This window comes from Trichechus manatus, unplaced genomic scaffold (assembly GCF_000243295.1).
Source record: "Trichechus manatus latirostris isolate Lorelei unplaced genomic scaffold, TriManLat1.0 scaffold00147, whole genome shotgun sequence".
Lineage (NCBI taxonomy): Eukaryota > Metazoa > Chordata > Mammalia > Sirenia > Trichechidae > Trichechus > Trichechus manatus.
Window position 1 is genome coordinate 225,193 of NW_004444083.1, and position 5,385 is coordinate 230,577.

General features: G+C 43.1%; 1 protein-coding gene across 1 annotated transcript in view; it reads right to left on the reverse strand.

Moving 5' to 3' along the window:
- The window catches only part of FBXO36 (F-box protein 36), a 96,859-nt gene continuing 91,474 nt past the window's right edge, over nucleotides 1–5,385 (reverse strand). Inside the window, exon 4 of the mRNA XM_004385812.2 lies at nucleotides 1–213. Within this exon, the coding sequence (XP_004385869.1) occupies nucleotides 22–213 (192 nt within the window). The 3' untranslated portion in view covers nucleotides 1–21. The remainder of the gene's footprint in view (nucleotides 214–5,385) is intronic.

The window sequence follows — 5,385 nt, forward strand, 5'->3', positions numbered from 1 at the left end:
CTGCGGTAGGAGGACGTGTCCCTAAGGCTGATGCTGCCGTCTCAGGCTCTCACGTTTCTGCTTCCTCTTGCGGAGCTGCCGCTGGAGCTGGAGCTTGTTGGTGAAGAACATCTGCTTCCAGCCGATGTCCTCGGCCAGGGCCCTCATGTCGGAGGTGATGGTGTCACAAGCAGACTGGACAATCTGCTCCCACAGTTGGTCACACACGCACAACTGTGAGTGGGAAAGAGTTGGGAGTGGGTTACGTTACAGATGGACGGGCTAAGTAAGTCATTCACTTAAAAACACGGACATCTACCAAGGGTAACAGGAAGTGCGGTGCGGTGGGTAAATGGGTAGAGGTAGAAGGCAGTGACAGAACTGGTGAAGGGACACTGAGGGACTTCTCTTCTGACTGCTTCTAACTCTCGTGAAGGAAGAAGCCACAGCAACAACTAAGAGTGAGAAGAGAGGAGGGATGTTAGAGACTTCAGGAGAGAGGAGAAGACCAGTTGCTGTAAAGTCGACTCCAACTCATGGCGGCCCCATGTGTGTCAGGGTAGAACTGTGCTCCATAGGGTTTTCCATGGCTGACATTCCAGAAGTAGATTGCCAGGCTTTTCTTCCAAGGTACCTCTTGGTGGACTCACACCTCTGACCTTTTGGTTAGCAGCCGAGTATGTTAATCGTTTGCACCACCCAGGAACTCCTTAGGAGAGAGACCCATTGCCATCGGGGCGATTCCGACTCATAGTGACCCTATAGCATACAGTAGAACTGCCCCATAGGGTTTCCAAGGAGCAGCTGGTAGATTCGAACTGCCGACCTTTTGGTTAGCAGCAAAACACTTAACCACTGAGCCACCAGGACCCCAACTAGGAGACAGAAGAGGGTTTAAAATAGATCCTTTGGAGACTTAGAAAGATTAAGAAACCAGTTCCTAGGGGAAAAAAGTATTTTATAAACATAGTGTAGTCTCAGTCTTCTAAAACACTGTCTTCAGTTCTGCAGGGGTTTTTCATGTCAGGTATATGTTCAAAAAATATGATCTCCAGAAACATAGGGAAAGAGGAGAAATGAAGGGATGAAACCCCTTTTTCTAATATTGAAAGATGTTAAAGCAGGTAATTGTATTTGAGACAATGGAATATATTGCTATGAGGCCACCTTCAGATTTATGAACTGTGATACCTGTGTTGCCTTATTCTGGTACCCAATCTGTGACAGAGACAGTGGTGCCCAGCAAATGTTCCACTTGTTCTCCCACAATTCCCTGTTCCTTGTGGTTAGGTGGGGCTTTGTAATTAGTTCTGGCCAAAGGACAGAGTGTAGAAGTGGCGTATCAAAGTATAGAACAACTGGGGCATGACCCTCAAGGTCTCTTCCCTGCTACAGTGACTAAGGAGGCCACATGCTTCAGGTGGTGCAGCTACAAGATGGCGGTGTCTCCAACAGCCTGAGTCCCTGGTATGGGGCGGAGCCTCCCATGGACCCACACTGGATAAGAATTGTGAATTAAAAAAATAAGTAGTGTTGTAGGGTTGTTTGTGATCCCAAGTCACAGTTTATAACCTACTCTATCCTGACATAGTTACCGTGGAAAGTTTTTTAAATTAATTTTTCTAGCATTTCTACTACACAACCCCTGGCCCCCGCTTGGATCTGTCCTGCTCTGCTCCTTTGTATCCTATCTGCTTCCGGAGGAGGAAAAAAAACCATGTAAGCGTTATCTCTATCTCATTACACCATTACACCCACTTCTGAACAGAAAGCAGGCTGTACTCTTTACTTTTATATACCATGAGATTATAAAAGTACCATAATAAGGGAAAAGAATGACTTCCAAAGAGAAATGAATATATAACAAAGTGCAATCATTTATGATCCTTTCTGCATAAATACCAAAGCAACGGCTATGATATTCACATAATGAAGGCTGCTGTTAAATAGCAACACTAAAGTGTATGGTATCTGCAGCTCCCCAAACATCTTGATGTTAGGCAGGTCATCATCTCATCCTACCTTCAACTGTCCCTTCAAGGTTTTGTTTCTCTATTCAGATTATAACGTATTCTAAATATAAACTACACAAAGGCATTCGACTGTGTGGATCATAGCAAATTATGGATAACACTGTGAAGACTGGGAATTTCAGAACACTTAATTGTGCTCAGGAGGAACCTGTACATCAACCAAGAGGCAGTTATTCAAATAGAACAAGGAGATACTGTGTGGTTTAAAATCAGAAAAGGCATGCAACAGGGTTGTATCCTTTCACCATACTTATTCAATCTGTATGCTGAGCAAATAATCTGAGAAGCTGGACTATATGAAGAAGAACGCAGCATCAGGACTGGAGGAGGACTCATGAACAACCTGTGATATGCTGATGACACAACCTTGCTTGCTGAAAGCAAAGAGGACTTGAAACACAGATTGATGAAGATCAAAGACTAGAGCCTTCAGTATGGATTCCACATCAACACAAAGAAAACAAAAAACCCTCACAACTGGACCCATATGCAACATCATGATAAAGGGAGGAAAGACTGAAGTTGTCAAAGATTTCATTTTACTTGGATTCACAATCAATGCCCATGGAAGCAGCAGTCAAGAAATCAAGCAACGGTATTGCACTGGGCAAATCTGACGTAAAAGACCTCTTTAAAGTGTTAAAAAGCAAAGATGTCACTTTGAGGACTAAGGTGCACCTTACCCAAGCCATGGTGTTTTTAATCACCTCATATGCATGTGAAAGCTAGACAATGAATAAGGAAGATCGAAGAAGAATTAATGCCTTTGAACTATGGTGTTGTTAAAGAATACTGAATATACCATGGAATGCCAGAAGAACATATAATCTGTCTTGGAAGAAGTACAACCAGAATGCTCCTTAGAAGCAAGGATGGCGAGACATCGTCTCACATACTTTGGACATGTTCTCAGGAGGGACTAGTCCCTGGAGAAGGACATCATGCTTGGTAAAGTAGAGGGTCAGCGAAAAAGAGGAAGACCGTCAATGAGATGGAAAAAAGAGGAAGACCCTCAATGAGATGGATTGACAGAGTGGCTGCAACAATGGGCTCAAGCTAATAACAACTGTGAGGATGGTGCAGGACCAGGCAGTGTTTCGTTCTGTTGTACACAGGGTCGCTATGAGTTGGAACCAACTCGATGGCACCTAACAACAACAAATATAAGCAACAAAGGAAAATTCTTAGAAAATTTCTTAATAATAAACATTAAAACAGATCTTCTGAACCTCCTTTAAAAGGGATGAAATCTTACACTAACGTAGATGATTGGCCCTCTTCAAGCACAATGCACTTCAGGATATCAGTGTGTCTTGTGTAACAGATTACAGGAGAAAACTGCAAGGCTGGGGGTGAGGAGGAGGAAAGAATTGTAAGAAGAGAGCCAACATTTCTACCAGTGTAACTGCATTTCAAGCAGCCCTGGTGGCACAGCGGTTAAGTGCTTGGATGCTAATTGCAAGGTCAGCAGTTCGAACCCACCGGCTGCTCTGTGGAAGAAAGATGTGGCAGTCTGCTCCCATAAAGATTACAGCTTAGGATATCCTATGGGGCAGTCCTACTCTGTCCTATAGCGTCGCTAGGAGTTGGAATCGACTCAGCGGCAATGGGTTTGGTTTTTGGTAAACTGGAATTCTGACTCATCATACTTTATACTGAAAATACTTACAGAAAACACTCTAAGTTGGTCTACAAAAAACTCCCATCTAAGACCTCCAAACCCAAGGACTCTTTAGTCTGGTGAATGCCAGGTTGCAAAACACAAGGTAGCATCCTGATTAGTGTTCAGCAACTTTGACCAAAGCACAGCTAATCATGGATTTCACGCCCTCTGGTGGTAGTACATGCATCCAACATACATAAGTGCCCACAAAAAGCTGAAGGGAATCCCAGGACTTATCTAGTTAAAACCTGTCTTTTTACAAACGGGGAAGTTAAGGTTCAGGGAGGATGGGGTGCTGCCCCAGGTCTGTGGTGTGTAGTGGCTGACTGGGAACAGAACCCAGCTCTCTGGCCTGGTGCTGGTTTAAATACACCACGCCGCACGTGCATAGTAAAGATAGAAGAACGTCTCTCTCCCCGTCTCCAAAACAGGAGAGACCTAACCTCCAATACAGGATGGTCATTTCAATGGAAGAAATGTAGCTTTCTGAGAAACTCTTTATATTACCCTTACCCTTCCCATTTCATCACAGGTTATGAAATCTCAGTCACAGACTAACAATGCTGGGTTTGCTACCTGAATTACTGGTATAAACCTTTTGTTTTTTCAAAGAAGGGAAGGACAGAGATTGGATAAGAATAGAGCCAAGAGTTTTTGTTTTTTGAAAGACGAGAGTGATTTGAAAAAAAAAATTAATGTACTGAAAAGAAAGAACCAATAAAGAGAAAGATTTAAAAATCAGGACTAAATACAGCATAGTATTGAATTGGATTGAAGGAGCCCTGATGGTGTGCTCCGCATCTAACCAAAAGGTTGGCAGTACAAACCCACCAGCGGCTGCATGGTAGAAAAGACCTGGTGATCTGCTTCCATAAAGATCACAACCTAGAAAGCCCTATGAGGGCAGTTCTACTCTGTCACACGGGGTCACTATGAGTTGGAATTGACTCCACAGAACATAACACAACATCCTGGATTGGATCCTGGAACAGCAAAAGGGCATTAGTGAAAAAATTGGTGAAATCGGAATAAAGTCTGTGGTTTAGTTAATAGTATTTCACCAATATTAATGCTTACTTTTGGTAAATGCATCACGGCTAGGTAAGGTAGCAGAACTTGGGTGAAGGGTATATGAGAATTCTCGATATCTTTACCACTCTTCTGTAAATTTAAAATTATTTAAAAACAAACAGTTTTAAAAATAATAATAACAACATAAGGGAAAGGAGATAAGTGACAGACTGACGTCCCCAGGATGAGGCCCTGGAGCCAGGTGGCAGGTGGCACTGGCTTTGGATACGAAGGGAACACCTCTCTCCCTAAGCTCAAAGGAAAGGGTTGGACACAGACACAAACCATTTAATAATAAATTCCTCCCAGGAGTTTGAAATGGAAGCCTTTTTTCCCCATTAATAGAATAGTTAGATAAAAATAATTTATAGAAAAAGGGACAAAATAGGGAAATGGAACACAGATCAAACTTTGATTGAAAACAGAAACAGTTAGTATTACACGGAAAGAAAAAAGCAGCAGCCTCGGACCATGCTCTGTCTTCTAACAACTCTGCTCTGTGAGGATACTGGTCCACGCTCCGTCTTCTAACAACTCTGCTCCATGAGGATACTGGACCACACTCCATCTTCTAACAACTCTGCTCCGTGAGGATACTGGACCATGCTCCGTCTAACAACTCTGCTCCGTGTGGACACT